Consider the following 17,500-nt stretch of genomic DNA (forward strand, 5'->3'; position numbering starts at 1 on the left):
CACATCAAAAGTCTCAAAGCCCTCCTTCTTAAGCGCAGGGATCAGATCGTCCACGGCCTTCCTATCATTCACATCGAGCGTCTTGATAAACACCTTGATGCCTTCAGCGCCTTCTTCCTTGCATTGCTGGGCAACTTTGTGGAGGGCATCTTGGCGACGAGCGAGGAGGATGACATTACATCCAGCTCGGGCAAAGAGAACGGCAGTGGCAGCGCCGATACCGCCCGAAGCGCCAGTAACGACGGCTGTGTGGACGCATTAGAGTTGGCCCAGATGGCATTTGTGCTTACGGACTTACCGGTCTTGCCTTGGAGACTGTGACGTGTCAGTAAGGGAAGGTGATGTCGATGGAGTCACAGTACTCGTACTCACCGTGTTGTGTTGAACAGCGGCTTTGAGGAGGGCATGGTTGTATATGGTTACACGTGAGGGCGAAGAGGGGGAGACCAGGTATATAAAGACAGTTGCGGAAGAGTTGCAGTCGGGCGATAAGGTGAAGGCGGTGCGCCGTGATAAAGGAAATCTCCCCCTCGCTAATCGCCAATGGCGAGAAGCCGTCGGACATGGCCGAATGGCCTATCTCCTCCGTCTGACCACCAAGCGAGTACCATCTTTACTATAGCAACAGCCGGCAATCAAATAATCATACTGCATATCAACAACGACAGGAATAAACAGGAAAGCACTATCTAACAGCATCGCACGGCATTTAATAGAGACAAACATAATGCCGTCCCCTCCTCAGAACCAGCCAGTTCAATCAATACGCGCTATGATAAACCGTGGCGACATGACGGAAAGCGGTATCGTAGTGCCGGGTCCGGATAATGTGGGTCGAGAGCGATTCAAAACATATACAATGAAAAACAAGTTACAAATTTACAAACCGGTAAGAGAAACGCTACGAAGCAGGTAAGAAATGGGGACCAAGGCTTATCGATAAGGCTTGGTCTCCGAGTTAACCGCTCACTCTATTTTGGCGCTGTCCCCCGGGGGGAGGCGATCACTTACGAGTAAAAGACACTCTCCTGCAGCGGGCAACAAGGAATGCTTCATTAGATCCCTCAAAATCCCTCAAACCCTTATCGTCTCCTCCTCCCACTCTTTCCCCATGTAGTCTTCCGCGATTTGAAACATAATCGGCCATCCTTCTTGGGATTCACGGCCTGTCCCTTCATCTTCTCTTTCCTTATTTGACTCTTTGGCTGAGAGTCAGGATGAGCATCCCGTATAAGTCTGTTCAACCCCTTTTTGGCTTTCCGGATACTCTGCCCAGCCTGGCGCTGTAAATCTTCTGCCTGGCGATCAATCATCTCCGATAAGCCATCAAACCTTGTCTCGACATATTCTGCCAACTGGTCCAGCGTTTCTTTAGTTTTGACCACATTGGTCGTGGTGGTGTAACTGAGTTTTCGACGAGAAGCAGTGAAGCGCTGGTAAAGTGGTTGGAGGGATGACTTAAGTATCTGGGCTCCGCGAGTAGCTCGTGAGAGCATGAGACTGGAGGCTGCCTGGATAGTTTGACCAAAATGAGAAGCAAAGAGTTGAAGTTCTCTGAATTCTTGCAATACAAGTTGAGAGATACGGGTGACTGTTGCTACAGCCATAGATTTGGACTGGGTGTACGAGCGAATGATCTTGGGATATACTTGGGTGAGGTAGTATGTTGAGAGGTCGCAGGTGCAGTTACCCACTTGAGCTCGCTCTTTGCACATCTTGAATTCGGTGTGGTTTGCACCCATCAATTTCCTTGTCCATTTGCTTGCTTGCGAGATAGGTCCACTGGTCATAACCAGAGCCTTTGAAGCCCTCACACTCAACGAAGTATCGCGGTCCCGAACGGCAACAGCCAGCGGCGACGTTTGGGCATGCTCACCTTCCGTCTTTTTTTGCTTCAGATCACCTCGATTAGATCCTGTTGTGCTTGCATGCAGAGCATTGTGAGCTCTGCTTTGTACTGTATGCAGCGTCGAGAGTGCTTGCTTGACAAGCTTTAGGTCAGCCACTCCAGAAACGGACCCTGTCGACGCCGGCTGGTAAAGAGTACGCGAATAGGATGAGGTAAAGAGGTGTGAGAGGGAAAGCGGGTCCCACATGGACTGAGAAGGTTTGGCGGCAGCGTTTGAAGCCGCGGGAAGCGGATTAGAAAGGATCGAGTTAGCTTGTCGGAAGGCGGGAAGGGCCTTGAAACCGTAAGTGTTGAAGAGAACGACTGAAATGGCAGACATAAGACCGAGAAAAGCAAGCATGGATACTCGGCCCGACCTAGGTAGTGTTAGATAGTGATTGCCTATAGCAAAGGAGAATGACTTACCACCTCCTAGTTGGCTGGGAGAGCTGAGAGGGAAGAGGTGTTTCCGAAGAAATACCTTCCTTGGGCTCTTGAACGACAGTCGCGTCGGCCTCTGTCTCTTCGGCGCTCTCGATCATTGCCATCTCCTTAGCCGACACACCCTCATCAGCAATTTGCTCCATACAAGACTCCTTCAACTTTTCAAAAGACTCTGTACTCTGCAATAATTGATAGTCTGCCTTTGAGAAGCCCTCTGGAGCCCAAAGCTTGCTTGACCTTTCCCACGCTTCACTAGAGCGGCTGATAGGGCTCGAGCTTCGCCTTTCTGCTTGGGGGTTTTCCACTTTGCCTGACTCAGTGGTCGTCTCAGCCCGAGAGCGTAGGGGCCTCGACGAACTGAATGTCGTACGATCAGCCTCAGAGACGACCTGCGATGAGAAGGACAATCCGGGATCAGGAAAGATGAGTCGAACCTGCGATGAAGACATAGAGTCGAGACCTTGTTGAATAGTATCTACAGAAGAACCAAGCTTGCTGCTCGCCAAGTCGTAGGAGCCGCCCATAAAAGAAATGGAAGGCGTTTCAGCATCTTCAGCCTCCATCCTGTTCTCGTCATAATGTGTGCCTTCCCGCTCATCATTCGAAATCTCGTCAAAGCTCGAAGCTTCACTACGAGAATCATGATCATGCAAGTCGTAGCTTGACTCGCTGAGACCATCAAAGGTAGAAGGACCCAAAGAAGAAGTTTCGACTTCCATCCATGACTCGGAAAGAGTTGAATACTCGTCGTCCGATGCGGAAGTAGGGGATGGGAGGGAAGTGATCGAAGTGGGAGGGGATACGTTAGTGCTTATCGTTGGCATGATCGGTCTGTGCTTCTGACCAAAATGCGTCTAAAGATGAAATGGGGCGGAAGATCTACAAGAAGGCGTTAGCATGAAGCATATAAAGGACAACAGCGTGGTGGACATTAGGCAGGCTTCAGGGAAAGGATGACAATGGAGAGAGCGGAGTAATCAGGAATGGATTTGAGTATCAATGGTATAACAACGGTATATGATGATTGCTGCACCTTACAGTTGTTCAAGTTTTGATAGGAGATATGATACCCACACACTGGTTATCCACTGTACTCAGTTTTGACAGGATATCACAGGAGGCAGTGGCGAAACGACAATGCTAGTATAACCAGTATCAGTCCCAATGTACTCATTTACAGACACTAAGTCAGGCTCGAGGACAGAAATGGATAGCCGGAATGACTCTGATCATAGCAACATTGAATGTCTTCTGCAAAAAGAGCAAGGTCCGATTGGCTCACCTTGTCTGAGTCACCCCAAGTAACGGTCGACGCTAGTCACCTGTCTTGCCCTTGTGGGTGGCAACAGTGGAACGAAGGTTGTTAACAGCAGCTGAGTATCACAGACGGTCGTCCAGCTCTATGAGATATGCTATAGATCTTTTCCAGAATATAATATGCTCTTTAGAATGGGAAGAGATGAAGAAGAGAACAAAGATTCAGAGTGGGAGATGCTTCGCACAAGCGTTTCGGGGCGATTCCCGCAGATACCGAAGCAAGATAACGTCTTTCCTCGTCAATACTTCAATATTGGTCTTTCAGAAGCCCAAACAGTTGTTCATGAGAGGCGGCTCATCCACTTCCCCATGCATACATGCACACATTTTTATAAGCACTCGACTTCCCACAATCCACTCTGCTATGCCGCCTTCCCGCTACCTTGGACCACGATTCTGCGGGGCACCGCAAGGTCGTTTAACTTACATAATATGAATCATTTTATTTGAACCTCCAATGTACGCTAAAACGGCCGCCCGCCGGCCACTCCGCACTCTCGTCCAACCAAGAAAGAAGAAACGAAAGCCGAAACAACGAAGAATAAGGAATAATGTATAGCAAAAGAGGAGTAAAACGATTACGACAAACATGGACGCCAAAGTAAGTGGCTGACGAGGCACACTGTTGGACGCTGTCTGATCTATGTGGGCATTCTAATGGTCTTTTTGCAGAATAGTGAAAGACCAAAAGCTTCTTTAATAAGATGACGACCTCCATGGAATTAACCTCGTTTTTCCTTGAATCATTTGAAGACATCTTAGTCAACGACGTCAATGCGTTCATTGAAACCGTCTTAAATGACCTCCCCACCTCAGTGACGGTGCACGATGCGTTCCGAACATCCCAAATTGCTGTCACTTTAACACACTCATTTCCCTTTCCCTCTTCAGTGATGATGGCGACGAGCCAATCCTAGATTAGCGTATCTGTATCAAAGCAGATCCTCGTGTTTTTGGCGCAAGAACGGTGTCGAATAATAGACGTGTGCGCCGGTTCAATTCACGACTTGTTTCGGACGATACGGCGCGACTTTGTGGCTTGCATAGTATATTAAGATTCTTATAACGGGAATGAAATCAGTACAGAAAGCTTCACTATCACAAGCAATTAAATGGGAGTTAGAAAAAATTACTTCGTCCTTTCAGACGCCTCCTGAACTGCCGTCTGCTCTTCCTCGCTGTCGGGGAATTCAATGATGACTTTGCCCTTGGACCGACCTGATTCCAATCTCTCAAATGCTCTGGCGAAATCGACCAGCTTGAAGCGCGAGTCAATGTTGATGACAAGCTTACCCTCATCAACGAGATTACAGAGGTGCTCAAGCTGCACGCCATCAGGCCGCATAAAAAGGTACTCGTAACGGACACCGTGGGAGGCGGCAGCGTTACGCACGGCGCGAGAACGGGAGCTTAGGACCAAATTGATTAACAGCGACTTCCAGGCTGGAAGGATGGTATCAAAGACGCCCGGAATTAAAGGACCAGCCACCGAGACGATGTGTCCGCCTTCTGCCACGGCAGGGATAACGTCACTGATAAGCGCTTCCTCCCCCCCAGCCACGTCAAAGACCTTGACAAATTTCTCGGGCAATTCCGCCAACTTCTGATTTCGGTAATCGATGACCGTATCGGCGCCCGCCTTGAGGACATATGGTTTACCAGCGTCCGATGCCGTGGTGGTGACGTGAGCCCCACGGATTTTGGCAATCTGGATGGCGAACAAGCCAACGCCTCCAGCACCACCGGTGATCAGGATGCGATCGCCAGCCTTGACATCCAGCGTGTCGAGAGCTTGTTCGGCGGTGAGGCCAGCGAGGGGAAGACCGGCGGCGTCAACAAGATCGACCGTTGTAGGCGCCTTTGCAACTATAGAAGCAGGCATCACGACGTATGACCCCAAACCTCCCATTGCGGATTTCGTAGTCCGGCACACAACCCTGTCGCCAACAGCAAACTTCGCCACATCATCGCCGACAACGGTTACGGTGCCCGAAAACTCGTTACCTGCGATCACCGGCAGAGTCCATGGCGTGATATACTTGAACTCGCCGCCTCGCTGGTGCCAGTCGACTGGGTTCAAGCCGCCTGCGGCGACGCGCACCTGCACCTCACCCTTTTTGGGCAATGGGACCGAAAATGAGCGGATCTGTGTCACTTCTGGTCCGCCATAGCGCGTGTAGGCGACCGCTTTCATTGTCGATGACATTGCGAAAAGCTTGAGCTGTTGGAGCAAGCCTGATAAGCGGACGCTTCTTTGCGGAGACGAATACGATTAAAGGCACTTTCTTGTGATTATATACTCGCTGTGTTTCGTTGACGCTGTAGTCGATGCTGTTGTCAAATATTGTAGTTGATGTCGTTGCGCTGTGGATGAGAAGGAAGATATAAATATTTGCGCAAGATAATATATGACGCGAGCCTCGATCAAGGAACTCAAAATCGGCGATTGGCCATATTTTGTACGGCCATTAGGTTGCCGAGACGGGCAGCAACCGACGCGTGTGGCGCTCACTGTTTTTGCCAAAAAGGGCCATTTTGCTGCTTTTACGTGACAGTCGTCGAGCCAGGCAAGCATGGTCTCCTGTCAAGGCCCAGCAGCCGCGGTCAAAGGCCGCAGTGTGCGTATGCGTCGGCAGTAATAACCGCCGAGATGGCACCAGAACAACCAGTTATTTAGTCCCCATAAACAAAGGCGGGCTTCGGCCTGCGTGTTGTTCAGCACTGCATTCTTGGCTCAAGTCTGGTCACTGCACGGCACTCGGAATGTTTCATGCGAATAGATGTGTAGCTGTAACTGTACAACAAAAGGACTTAATTTGTGAGGGCGCTTGTTACGGTATCATTGTATTTCTTAGAGGACCCGTTGCGGGGCGTGGTACGCCGCAAGGGTACTCTGGGGCATTTGAAGGTGCTACAACGTCATATAGCTTGGTGCCGTTCTGATAACGATGCATGTAAGCCCTACACAATATAATAAATGATGACACGTACAGTTTCAAAGACAGCCCATCCTCCCGTCTGCTACCGGTCATTCAGCGTTTGTTGCGCATGGTATATAGTGGAAAGCTCACCGAGATTCGACTCCTTACAATCTCGACAGATCCTCTCAACCCCGGGGCTTTTTTGATTCTTTCTCTTTCTTCTTCATCCAACATGCCGAAGACTTTGCCTGTTTCTTGAACTAGCAGCGTTGCATCTGTGGTATACGTAAATGATGAGCCAAGAGCAGGTTTGATGTTGAGTTTGTTAAACCGTGAGAGAGGGTTCGTGGGTATAGAAGTTACTGTTGAGTTTATTACCTGCTGTATCGTCAGCTTCGATTGAATACTGGCCGATGAACCAAAGTACAATGGAGACAATGTTTTGTGAATAGGTGATATCTGCCACATCCTCCATGACTGTGACCAGCTCGGCGTGACCTACAGCATGGCGGTCAGCAGAGAATATCGTGGCTCTCGGAAACAAACCTTGCGCTGAGGTGTTGGTCAACCTGTCTTTGAAATGGGTGAAGATGTTGTCAATGATCAGGATTTTGGTCCGCCGTTCATCAGCCTGGCTAATCGCCTTCTATACTTTGTGTCAGCTATCGCGGTATGCCATCGATCAATCTCACCTGCCTCTTTCAACCGTCCAAGTGTCTCATACATGTCGTCTAGCTTGAAGCATGGCACAACCATTATCCTACTCAAGACGCTCGTTGCGTTCTAACTCCATCTATCAGTATAGTCGCCCTGTCACGATTGGGTCGCAGCTTTATTCACTTCGATCTTCCAAGCTTCTAGAACTTTCCCAGCTCTTTCAGGAGCGAATGTACCCTCCGTATCCATCCAAGTGCAGATAGCTTCTGGATTGTCAATTAGTACATTCAATGCCGCATGTAAAGCCAAAAGCTATATCTGCCGTCAGCCACATTGCAGGCAAGCCCTTGTCCGTTCGTTACTCACCGATTTCCCAACCTTACGAGGGCCGGCGATCTCCAGTACGCCCACTCCTTCCCAGCCATCTAATAATTCATCTAATCCTTTGACGCCGAATCCTAGCCAAGGACCAGTAACTTCGTAATTGTCGATATCGCTGGCTATCTGGCTTTTTCCCGCTGTCAGTCGAATGCAATACGATACTAAAGCTTCGAGCTGTTGGTAATTAAGTGTCGAAATTGACGAGATGATAGTTGGTTGATGAGTGAAGATGATCGACTCTGTGGTCTTGATTCCAGCAGACTCTAGAAGTGATAATCAGTCCAGCTCGGCAAAAACTCGCCATTGAATCCGATGCGTACCCAGTTCTGGGATGAGAGATGCAAGCTCCGAAGGCAGTTTATCTGCTATACGCTTCAAAAGCATTGTTGCCGGGGCATTGGGATGAAATGTAGTAGTTGAAAGGAGATGTGGCCGATGATTTATCATGCGATGGACGCCCTCCACATCGCGTTTTGTCAACAACTATTATCGCACGCGCTTCCCTCGCTCGCTCTTTCCATCGTTGTAACATTCCTTGTAAACCGTATATAAAGCTTCCCATTAGACCTGCCAGCTTTATACCCAATGTCTCAGCCCTTCAAAACAGACTCTCTTCGACCCTCTTCCCTTCCCTCTGCAACCCTCGGTCGACGCCGTCCACAGCTCCCCACAACAGCAGCCCTCGAAGATGGAGAAAATCTCACACCAGGAGAACGGGCTCAGAGAGTATTGGAGAAGGAGCATGAAAGGTGGAATGAAAGAATAGACAGGGATGTCAAGGCTTGTGTGGAAGGTTTGAAGGAGCTAGTTCAGCTTGCCGACGTATGTTGCCATGTAGCTTTTCATCATCACAAATCGTAATTGACAAATAAACATAGATATCAACGGTTCAGCCAAATTCTCTCACATCTACAACTCTCCCCTTACACCTGCCTGTTCGAACATCCTCCCTTATCCGATCAGCTCTCAACATCCGTGATATGGCGCACGAACTGAAACTTTTGTTGCTCCTCTCCGATGAGGTTGGTGTTGTACAGGCCAGGGATAGGGAGCGAAGGCTAGTAGGAGAAGAGATTCAGCGAGGTAGAGAAAATGTACTGAGAGAGATATACAAAGGGTTGGGGAGGGAACTGGAGGGTGACGCCGAAGAAATTGCCATGGATAAGACGACAGGTGCCGAGAGCTCTGTGAAGGACGAAAAGTATCAAGGTGCAAAGGACGGCGAAGATGTCATGGAGATTGCGTCAGAGGAAAGACCTCAGCCATCATCACCAGCATCACCACCTGACGCTGTCCCCCAACTTACTCGGGGTGCGTTGGAAGAGGAGCAGGAAGTGAAGAAGGAGGAGGTAATGGAGGTGGATGACGACGAAAACGAGGACGACGATGGCTTTGACATCGTCGAGGTGCACAACAATTCCAATCTGGCCTCATCTGCTCCTGCTTCTGTCTCCGCCTCCGCCCCCGAAGTTCCCACAATAATCAAGGATGACAGTGAAGAAGACGAGGACTTTGAAGAGATTTTCTAGAAACCTTGTAGTCCACGCCACTTGTAGCATCATTTAGTACCCAGCATTCATTTCATACCATACAACACGGATGCATATGCCGTCGCAAGATACTAATACCTAAACTAGTACACACTTATTGCAATCGTTCTGTCCGCATATACTTGTACTGTATCAACAAGGAACAAGAACACCTCTCCTGATTATTAATCTTCGCTGTCATGGAAAGGCCATGCAACTGTCAATCTAGGCGGTAAGCCATCAAGTTTGCCATACCCTCCATCCGACCACCATTCATCGTACTGTAATCGACGTCAGCTAAGAATTCAACTAAAAGAAAGAAAGAACGGGTCGACCCACCTCCTTTTGTGCATCCTCTAGCTCTCCCAACATCCTGATCGCATAGGGGTGTAACCTCTTATCGTAACCCTTCTCCTGCCTGAGCTTCTCCTCTGCCTTCTTTTTCTCCTTTTCCTTTTCTTTTTCGCTCTCCATGATACTATCCAAGGCATTTGCCGTAGAAGGCGGCAAAAGACTTGAACGCTTTGAGAAGGATTTGGACATATGTGGGCTGGTGGGCTTTCGAGGGCTGGGTGGTGGTTGAGAACTGTGCCTAGGGCTGGTGGGTGTTGTATCGAAGGTATCGCTTCGAGGAGACATAGTGGGGATCTCGAACTCAAAAGTGAAGTTCCCTCGCGAACGACCTCTTTCTGAAGGGGTGGTGATGAGTGTGGAAGGCTTGGGTTTACATTGGCTAGGTGCAGTGATTGAGGCGGTAGAGCTGGACGTTGATGTCGTTGTGATAGAAGTCGATGATTCGCTCCACTCGTCCGAAATCTTTGGAGGCGTTCGAGGGGGGACCAAAGGTGATGACTCCAGTTCCTTAGATGGTCTAGGCCCTCCAAAGATATCGGGACTGGCCTCTAGACCAGGACTATCCGCATCTGAAGACATACTTGGGCTTCCATCCAACGACCCGAGTGTGCTGCCGGCCGTCCACTTGCCTTTTTTCTTGTTCTTGAAATTCTTCTTCAGCCACTTCGCGGCTTTACCGAACTTGTTACTCCCAGTAACTGGGTCAATCTCAAGCTCACCACGAGGAGTGTTGACTGCACCAAGGCCGAGACCAAGGAGACGTTCTGCTTTATCGACTGGAACCGTTGAAGGAGCATCGGTAACCATCGTGATGGTCGAGCGGCTGCGAGGCATGAAAGGTTCTTCCTCATCAAGTGGACTGACGGGCATATGGCTATTCTCATCTTCCGCAACCTCTACACCTACAGGTTTGGGTTCAAGCTCGTCGTGACGTCTCTTAATGCAGTCAAGACGTGTCTGGAGAAGGCGAACAGTTTGGATCTCGGCTTGCCATCCTGCGTCATGTTTTCTCTCCTCCGATGTCTCAAGATGACCAAGTCGAAACACCTGCACCAAGTCAACACATCTTTTATGGCGACGGAAAGTAAGGATGTGAAACTTACAACAAGTCTGAGCATATAGCTTCTGACTGAGTGACTCCAAAAGAGCAACAGCCTCTCAAAGACTTCCTTGTCTAGCAATAGATCCAAGCACAACTCCCTCCTATCCTCCGCCCTTGCTGTCATAACTTCCCAATGAGAGAAGACAAACGCAATAGTCTTTACGAGGGTCATTGCGTGCTCCGTCTGGGTAAGGATGATTCTGACCACGTGAATCAAGTACGCGACGTCCACAACAGAGTCGAGTCGAGAAGGTATACCAGGAATGGCACCGTAGGGGGGGTCGACGATACCATCCAGTAAATCAAAGAGGCAGAAGACACCTTTAGGAGCGTTGAGGGACGTCTTGCTGATGAGGTTTTTCGTCCAGAGATCAATCATACCTATACAGATTTGCGACATCTCACAGTCAATTACCTCTTTCCCCACCGGTATGGTTATTCTCTGTTCCGAAAAGGTAATCATTGTCTCTGTCAACCTCCTGTTCGCGGTGACAAGCACCGGGGGTTTGGCGTTGGGAGCTTGTAAGGCACTCTCAGTCGCATCAAAGTTTGATGCAGTCGAATATGTAGTGACAGCGTTTACAGTGCCCATGATGTACGAGTACAGCTTCTTTGCAAACGCAGTCGCCAAGTGAGCATATCCAGGCGCACGCATTAGGATAGCGGCGGGAACAGGTTTGTTTTGAGCCTCGTAGTACTTGACAACGGGTCCAAGATAGCGCGCCAGTTGACGGTGGTAAGCTCTGTAGAAAGAAGGGAAAAGTTCAGAATCATCAGACTGCCAACGACGAAGCCAGTAACCAGGTGTGAAAAGGAAAGCCTCGCGCTCCTCTTCAGTCTCAAATTCGGCAGTGAAAGAGTTGAGGCGGCTGGTGTACCTAACGACATTGTCGAAGCACAAAGGGATAAGGTGTTTTGGGTATTGCGGCTGTACACTGGACCTACTCATTCGTCAGTTTTACATCCACAGTTCGACACTATCAAACTCACGGGCAATCGACGGCCAATGTTATATTACCAGTAAAGCGCATCAACGCCCCTTTCGGCAGCTGAAGAACTGTCAAAAGCTGGTGAGCGATGTGAGGAACTCTAAAGAATGCGAAGGCCAAAAACCGTCCGCTGAACACCAAGATGTTCTGGAAGACACCTCTACCACCCAGCTTTTCCATCACAAAGCGCATGCAACGGACCATCATCTGCGTGAACTTGCCACGATGGTCTTCCGAAAGTTGAAGAGCATCTTCAGACAGTGCGATACTAATCACTTCATCAGCTCGACAATCGTCTCTACTTATTGTAGGAACACACCTCTCAAACAGCGCCGCAAGTGACTCCAAAACCGCCCCTCGCTCATCAACAGGCCTATCATACTTCAGTTCTGATATCAAAACATTGATCCATTTTAAGAACGCCCCTCGCAGCAAAGTATATTCATCCTCCTGTCCTCGATTATACGCCCGTCGATCAGCCTCGACGATCAAGGGCACTAGATCAGCCCTCAGAGAGACGGCACGATCAGCACCGGAAGTGCCGTCTTCGGGATATTTGAATGCCACACGGATTTCTTCGGCCCTGTGCGCGATAGCGGAGATGGAGAAATCTTTATCTGGGATGACAGTCTCAGACTTGCTCAGCAGTGTCAGTTCACGTCTGCGAGAATCCTTCCTCACTGGCTGCTCCATCCTTGCGACCGCCGGGGCAGGTGATGAAATGATAGCAGGGGGGGCCAAAGCGCCAGGGGGGGCAGGAGCAGGTACAGTGGATAGTGCGATAGGCGGAACATTAGGGGTAATTAACTTCTTCTCTTCCTTGTATTGTATATCCGAGTTGACATTTGGCAAAGAGGCAGAAGAAGGAGGACCGACAGTCGATGAGCTTGTACTCAAAGGCACCTCGCCAAAAGTGGATATGGTAGGAGTGGTCTCCTTTGGCGTGACCGGCAGAATTGGTGATGCGGACTCATGAGTGGAAGATTCAGTAGAAATACTGTCTTCTGACGAAGGCAACTGAGATGAGATGGTCCCCCGGGGCGAAGGAGAGCGAGTGGGCGCTAAGGAAGTTGCCTTGGAAGATTGGTCTTCCAACAACGGCCCAAAAATATCGTTCTTTTCCGTAGAAGACAAGACGGGCGATCTTGACTCTCTAGAGAACCTTGCGCTCAACTGCAATGGTGAAGCGCTTTCATCTCCCTCAGCCATACTGAGACCATCTGATGTTCTTCTTTCAAGCACAGTCCAAGACCTTTGCAAGTTTCCTGGAGAATTGCTAGGGCGAGAAGGCGACCTAGTTGAGTATGATCTAACGGGTGAACTTTTAGGCGATGGGCTTTTCGGACTTCGTACTTTGAGGGGCGAGGTTCGACGCGAAGCTGAAATCGGGGAGAAATTAAACCTATCGAATTCGAGATGAAAGTCAAGATCGAGGTCAGGTAATTGCAAACGATGAGGTGAAGGAAGGCGAGGCGGGGTAGCCGGTTTGGCAGAGGGAAGTCGAGGGGGTGAGTTGGAAGAGAAGAGGGGCGCGTCGTCGATAGACAGGGGAAGTAAAGTTGAAGATAAGGGATCGACGGTTGAAGGTTTGGATGGCTCAACAGGTGAGGGTAGCGGCGGTAATGTGGCTGGAATAGAGGTAAGGAAGGTTGGCGACGGTTCTGGGGGAGGCGGGAGTTCCCGAGAAGGAGCATTCAATCGAGATGATGAGGACGAAGACGAGCTCAATTTGAGACCTGGGGACGTTCTACCATTACCAGACGTTGTGTCGAATGTTAGTGTGGTGCTTCCGTGACCAGGCGTTGGACCAAATGTTGGCGTTGACTTCTCATTACTCAACTTGGAATCAAATGTAGGCGTTGTTCTTCCATTGTTTAGTCTCATAGTCGGCGTCCCTCTTCCCGATGATCTGGACCTTTGGGAACTATCATCATAGTTCTGAACCATTGACTGTGAAGGAGATATCTTCCTCTCCTGACTCGCACCTGCCACAGACGTAGTTGGTGTGTCTTCCTTTTTCCCTTTCCCACTTGCACCTCTTCCAAATAGCGCTCTCAAGGCATCAGAGCTCTTCTTCTTCATAGACTTTCCTCCCGATGATTTCCTCTCTCCCTCTTCACCTAAAAGAGCAGCATCGAAGTCTAATGACCGCTGTACATCCAGAGATCTTCCGCCACCAGACGTTTTACGTTCAAAATCGAAGGACCGCGCAATGTCAAAAGACCGCGAGGGCCCACCGACACCCAAGGATTCTTGCTGTGACTTTTTCCATTTCTTTTGGGCTGCACTTGATGATTCAGCATGCGGTTCACGGGATTCCAACTCCCTTTGCCTACTGCGAGGTGGCGGTGAGGACGACACAACGTCGCTAACAGGTGCCCTCATTCCCCCGCCATTCATTGTAGGTCTACTGGACGCGGCATCGACCTTCAATGGGACCATAATGGGACCTTGGAGAGCACTGGGTTCTCTTGAAGACGTAGTCGGACGATTTTCTGGATACCCGTTAGGTAAGTCGTACTCCTTCTGACGGGCAGTGGAATACACCGGATAGTCTCTCCTGTCAAGAATAGTCGATGCTTCGAGACTAGGTCTTCTCTTGGGACCAATATCCTCACGTGGTCTTCCTTCCAGAGAAGGCTGCGCTCGCAAATCCTTTCCAAGAACAACGGGTGCCTTGGCCCCATGAGCTTTTGGCCTACTAGATATTCTCGGCTCGATGCGATCACTGCCAGGTGGAAGCTTATCGAGGGATGTCAAAGATGAATCCATTGACGTGGGAGAAAGAGGGCCTCGAGCCATTGTGGATACAACAGGTGCACTAGACATCCTTGGGCGAACGTTGAGAGGAGCGGTAGGGGAAATCGCACCGGTTGGTATTGTAGGGGATGGGATTGCCGAGGATGGTACAGCTGGATGATGGTATCCAACCTGATGTAAGGATGGAGGAGTTGGAACAGTGCGATTGGGATAAACAGGATTGAGGTTGTTGTGGGCATAGGGGCGAGCCTAGTCGAACGATCAGCACTGGGCCGACATATGTGGGTTATACTTATTTGTGCAAAACGTACCATTTGCGGTCTCTCGAGCGCGTCCTGCGACGTTCTAGGATCCGCATAGCTCCTGAGCATCACTGGCGGGTTCGAAGACCCCTTCCTCCTCGAAGACACCTTGCCTGTCTTTGGAAGAGTTGATGGTTGGGCCATTGTGGGTTGATAGGACATGTTTGCAGGTGGCGAACAAGCTAGAAAAAGATCGGAGACTGTAAGAGCAAGGGTACGAACACGAGTACCAAGAAGAAGGATGGACGCACTGGGCGATAGAATCAGCGTTACCAAGTCTGGCTGCAGGTATGCTCTCCGTTGTTGTGGGTGATGGGCTCACAAAGGGGTCCCTTCGCAGCAAAGGCCGGGGCTTGGGTGCGTGGTCCAGGACACGGGCCGGACGGGGAAGGACGGGTGGCGAGAGGGGAGAAGAATGTTCTCTTCGTCGCTGCTGCAGCACTAAGATTTGCGATTGTATTATGGGAGAGAGGAGAACGCGAGCACGGCCCAGCCATCCAACACACGTCCACTACTTTTTGTCTCCCTTTCTTTCCCCACACCCAAATTTCCGATTACAAAAACCACTACCAACTTTCTAATCAATTAGAAATCGTTTTCAGGGTCCATTACAATCCAGATTCGACTTCGACGCGTCCGACGCGTCGAACACCGTTGCTCAGGACCGGCGTTTCAGCTTCTTCCGCAGCAGCTTCAGCGGCGAGGCCCGAGAACAAATTGATGGCGTCATGAATTATGCGGCTGCTGCCCGGCCGTCCTGTTGACAAGCTTGAGATACGTACGCTCGTCGTTGACCACTTCTGCAAACTCCCCTGCCGATACTCGCTCCAATCGACAAGTCGATATTTTGCATCGTATACTCATGGATATCATGTTACAAGGTGTTGGCGATATTTCCAAAAATCCCGCATCATAGTCAGCCGACCTGCAACAAGCTGAGATCTCGCAGTGGAAGAATGACGTAAAGAACCAAAAAAAATAAAGTGGTGAGTAAATCCCGTCTCCTTACGTACTGATGTACATTTTGCTACTCTTAAAGTCTATAGGCAGATACAAGTGGGGGATTGAAGATGTCCAAGGTCGGGCCAAAACTGGCAGGAAGAGCTCCGGGAGGTCTGGGACTAATGACTAAACAGCCCAACCGGTGGAGCCTTGGAAACAATTTTATGGTATGTGACGCGACGTGCTTTATCCACCTTATTTCCTATTGATATGCATTGATCAATGCGACTATATATTTAGTCGCTAACTATACCATACAATTAATTGATACAATAATTAAGATTTCGCTATTGACCTCCGCCCAAGCCACCAAGCTTGATCTTGAAGGAGGTTGGCTGTTGAGTAGCAGGGGTGCTTGTATCCATGGGCGTCATAGGTGTAAAACCTCCATAGCCAGGCGTGTGGCCACTAGCAGTGTTGGAAGGTGAAAGGCCGACAGAGGCGTTGCCAGTGGTGACACCGAACATAGGACAATTTCTGTTCGCCTCTGTGTATTCAAATCAGTATCGTAACCAATCATCCAGGTATAAGGTAACGTAAACGTACTGGTATGGCCAATAGCACCGCAAGCACCACATTTTCGTTTCTGCGAGCATATTAACTTCGAATCACAATCAACAGTGGTTAGCAACTTACCCCTTCCAAATCTATGCCCTCGATCCCCATATTGTCCGTTTCCAAAGTTTTTGACTGATACTTCTTCCTCATTAATCTTCGCTGTTGGTTCAACTTGTTCTTCTCGAGCATCTGGCGAAGACTTGATGAATTGTCAATACGAGCTCAGATATGAAAGGATGTGACTGAAAAACGTACGCGACCTTTCTCAGCTCATCCTCAGTGTCATCACCGGTAGGTGCCAGCTCATCAGGATGCTCCATGTAATACTCGATCTTCTTCTCCTCGACTCTTCTCAAGTAGCTCGCAATGACAGCCGGGTCTCTTACGATTTCTATTTGCTGTTTCCCCTTGACCTGAATGGTTTGTAAGCCCCCATTAGTCGGTAGCGAAGATAGATTAAACATACCATCCTCTTGATCCTCAACACTTTACCAGCCAGAGGATTTCCTGAATAGTGACTCTCTCCGCCGTCCATTGAGAAAACACTCGGGCTTCTATCCCTTGGACTATCGAAGCCCCTCGGGGTCGCGGCCATGGAAGTACCCCTGGAAAAAGCTCTCCTGCTATCCCCACGGTGAATCTTTGGTGCGAGACCGGGCATCACAGGGGGTTGAGCATTACGGGCGGCTTCCTCCTCGGCGGCAGTGAGAACAGGGGGGACTGGATTGCTAAGTGCCGATGCTTGAAGATCCCAGACCTTGCGTTTCTCTTCTTCGTAAATACGATTTTGCTCGGCGTTGGAAATCTTCACGGGGTTGCCACCTGCTCTGGCTTCCGCTTCCACTAATAGGATAGATTAGATTAGTCTTTGGGATCCGGGAAACTGTAGGGGTCGGACTTACATCTCCTCCCTTGCTCAGTTTCGCCTTTCCTCAAGAAGTAATTTTTCATATTCGCTCTCAAGAAGCTGAAACCTTCGCCTCTTCCTGTCGGATCACCCTCACCATGGACCATTAACCAAGCCTTCTGAGCTTCCGCCAGCTTATAATTGTGAGTGGTCGACCACACCGCCAGGCGTTGCTCAATATCCAGTCCTGCTTCGTCTTCATCCTCATGACCACCCTCCGCAGTCTTCTTGTATCCAGCATCGTATAGATGGCGCGCTCCGACTTGCATGGCTTCGTAAAGACACGCGTGTTCTGGAGGACACATCTCGAGAACTTGGCGTCGGTCGTCGGGGAAGGCATAGTCGGGGTTAAGCATCCAGTAACCTTGGTTGGGACCAGGACTCCGTGC

The 17,500-nt window shown here is 49.7% G+C and overlaps 8 protein-coding genes across 8 annotated transcripts in view; 1 reads left to right on the forward strand and 7 right to left on the reverse strand.

Moving 5' to 3' along the window:
- The window catches only part of CNBC1730 (hypothetical protein), a gene marked incomplete at both ends in the record, with an annotated part of 1,422 nt that extends 1,015 nt beyond the window's left edge, over positions 1-407 (reverse strand). The window contains 3 exons of the mRNA XM_771589.1: positions 2-245; positions 299-315; positions 373-407. Coding sequence (XP_776682.1) covers positions 2-245; positions 299-315; positions 373-407 — 296 coding nt within the window. The remainder of the gene's footprint in view (position 1; positions 246-298; positions 316-372) is intronic.
- Positions 408-1,082: 675 nt separating this feature from the next.
- CNBC1740 (hypothetical protein) lies at positions 1,083-3,156 on the reverse strand (the record flags this gene model as incomplete). Its single annotated transcript, XM_771590.1, has 2 exons — positions 1,083-2,265; positions 2,315-3,156. 2 exons carry the CDS (start codon positions 3,154-3,156, stop codon positions 1,083-1,085), a joined length of 2,025 nt encoding a protein of 674 aa, XP_776683.1.
- Positions 3,157-4,778: 1,622 nt separating this feature from the next.
- On the reverse strand, positions 4,779-5,855 carry CNBC1750 (hypothetical protein; the record flags this gene model as incomplete). Its single annotated transcript, XM_771591.1, has 1 exon — positions 4,779-5,855. One exon carries the CDS (start codon positions 5,853-5,855, stop codon positions 4,779-4,781), a length of 1,077 nt encoding a protein of 358 aa, XP_776684.1.
- A 645-nt stretch (positions 5,856-6,500) lies between these two features.
- Positions 6,501-7,992, reverse strand: CNBC1760 (hypothetical protein; the record flags this gene model as incomplete). Its single annotated transcript, XM_771592.1, has 9 exons — positions 6,501-6,560; positions 6,641-6,667; positions 6,721-6,948; positions 6,998-7,068; positions 7,117-7,143; positions 7,263-7,353; positions 7,411-7,539; positions 7,594-7,871; positions 7,929-7,992. The coding sequence occupies 9 exons, from the start codon at positions 7,990-7,992 to the stop codon at positions 6,501-6,503; spliced, it is 975 nt and encodes a 324-aa protein (XP_776685.1).
- A 201-nt stretch (positions 7,993-8,193) lies between these two features.
- On the forward strand, positions 8,194-9,137 carry CNBC1770 (hypothetical protein; the record flags this gene model as incomplete). Its single annotated transcript, XM_771593.1, has 2 exons — positions 8,194-8,430; positions 8,487-9,137. The coding sequence occupies 2 exons, from the start codon at positions 8,194-8,196 to the stop codon at positions 9,135-9,137; spliced, it is 888 nt and encodes a 295-aa protein (XP_776686.1).
- Positions 9,138-9,322: 185 nt separating this feature from the next.
- Positions 9,323-14,024, reverse strand: CNBC1780 (hypothetical protein; the record flags this gene model as incomplete). The annotated part of the gene is made up of 4 exons (XM_771594.1): positions 9,323-9,418; positions 9,477-10,538; positions 10,595-11,471; positions 11,584-14,024. The coding sequence occupies 4 exons, from the start codon at positions 14,022-14,024 to the stop codon at positions 9,323-9,325; spliced, it is 4,476 nt and encodes a 1,491-aa protein (XP_776687.1).
- A 663-nt stretch (positions 14,025-14,687) lies between these two features.
- CNBC1790 (hypothetical protein) lies at positions 14,688-15,508 on the reverse strand (the record flags this gene model as incomplete). Its single annotated transcript, XM_771595.1, has 2 exons — positions 14,688-15,085; positions 15,427-15,508. 2 exons carry the CDS (start codon positions 15,506-15,508, stop codon positions 14,688-14,690), a joined length of 480 nt encoding a protein of 159 aa, XP_776688.1.
- A 425-nt stretch (positions 15,509-15,933) lies between these two features.
- The window catches only part of CNBC1800 (hypothetical protein), a gene marked incomplete at both ends in the record, with an annotated part of 3,806 nt that continues 2,239 nt past the window's right edge, over positions 15,934-17,500 (reverse strand). The window contains 6 exons of the mRNA XM_771596.1: positions 15,934-16,133; positions 16,193-16,232; positions 16,283-16,403; positions 16,460-16,617; positions 16,671-17,047; positions 17,107-17,500. The exon at positions 17,107-17,500 is cut by the window's right edge and continues 15 nt beyond it. Of these exons, the coding sequence (XP_776689.1) occupies positions 15,934-16,133; positions 16,193-16,232; positions 16,283-16,403; positions 16,460-16,617; positions 16,671-17,047; positions 17,107-17,500 (1,290 nt within the window). The remainder of the gene's footprint in view (positions 16,134-16,192; positions 16,233-16,282; positions 16,404-16,459; positions 16,618-16,670; positions 17,048-17,106) is intronic.

The sequence above is a fragment of the Cryptococcus neoformans genome, chromosome 3 (assembly GCF_000149385.1).
Source record: "Cryptococcus neoformans var. neoformans B-3501A chromosome 3, whole genome shotgun sequence".
Classification (NCBI taxonomy): Eukaryota; Fungi; Basidiomycota; class Tremellomycetes; order Tremellales; family Cryptococcaceae; genus Cryptococcus; species Cryptococcus deneoformans.